Consider the following 608-nt stretch of genomic DNA (forward strand, 5'->3'; position numbering starts at 1 on the left):
CAGGGCGCGGGCCAGTGCCCGCTGGTTCTGCCGCAGCAGCTCCTCCGGCGTCTTCCGGCGCCCGAACAGCAGGTCCATGGTGGCAGCGGTGCCTGGGGACACAGATGGGGGGACATCGACACCGGGGACACAGATGGGGCACAAATGGGGGGGCACAGACATGGGGAACACGGGACATGGATATGGAGGATATGGGCAGCATGGATGGGGTGACACAGACATGGGGGATGTGGACATTATGGAGACACAGATATGGAGGACATGAGCACGTGGGGCACATAGACATGGAGGGGACATGGGCATGGGGAACCCAGGGCATAGAGGGGGGCCACGAACATGGGTGAGTGGACATGGGGGGGACACGGACATGGGGGACATGAATATTGGGGAACATGGACATTGAGGACATTGGGGACATGGGGGACACAGTCATGGGACGCATGGACATGGGGAACACAGAAGACCAAAGACAAGGGGACCATGAACATGATGGGCACAGGGACATGGGGGGACACAGACACAAGGGGACATGGACGACAAGAGGGGACACGGATGGGGGGACACAGGGGACAGGAAGAAATGGGGCGGGAGGGAGGAGGGACACGGGG

At 61.2% G+C, this 608-nt stretch overlaps 1 protein-coding gene across 1 annotated transcript in view; it reads right to left on the bottom strand.

Annotated features, from left to right (window-relative positions):
• CHMP2A (charged multivesicular body protein 2A) overlaps positions 1-78 on the bottom strand; it is a gene marked incomplete at its 3' end in the record, with an annotated part of 1,945 nt that extends 1,867 nt beyond the window's left edge. The window contains exon 1 of the mRNA XM_009577936.1: positions 22-78. Within this exon, the coding sequence (XP_009576231.1) occupies positions 22-78 (57 nt within the window). The remainder of the gene's footprint in view (positions 1-21) is intronic.
• Positions 79-608: the final 530 nt, after the last annotated feature.

This window comes from Fulmarus glacialis, unplaced genomic scaffold, assembly GCF_000690835.1.
Source record: "Fulmarus glacialis isolate BGI_N327 unplaced genomic scaffold, ASM69083v1 scaffold21955, whole genome shotgun sequence".
Classification (NCBI taxonomy): Eukaryota; Metazoa; Chordata; class Aves; order Procellariiformes; family Procellariidae; genus Fulmarus; species Fulmarus glacialis.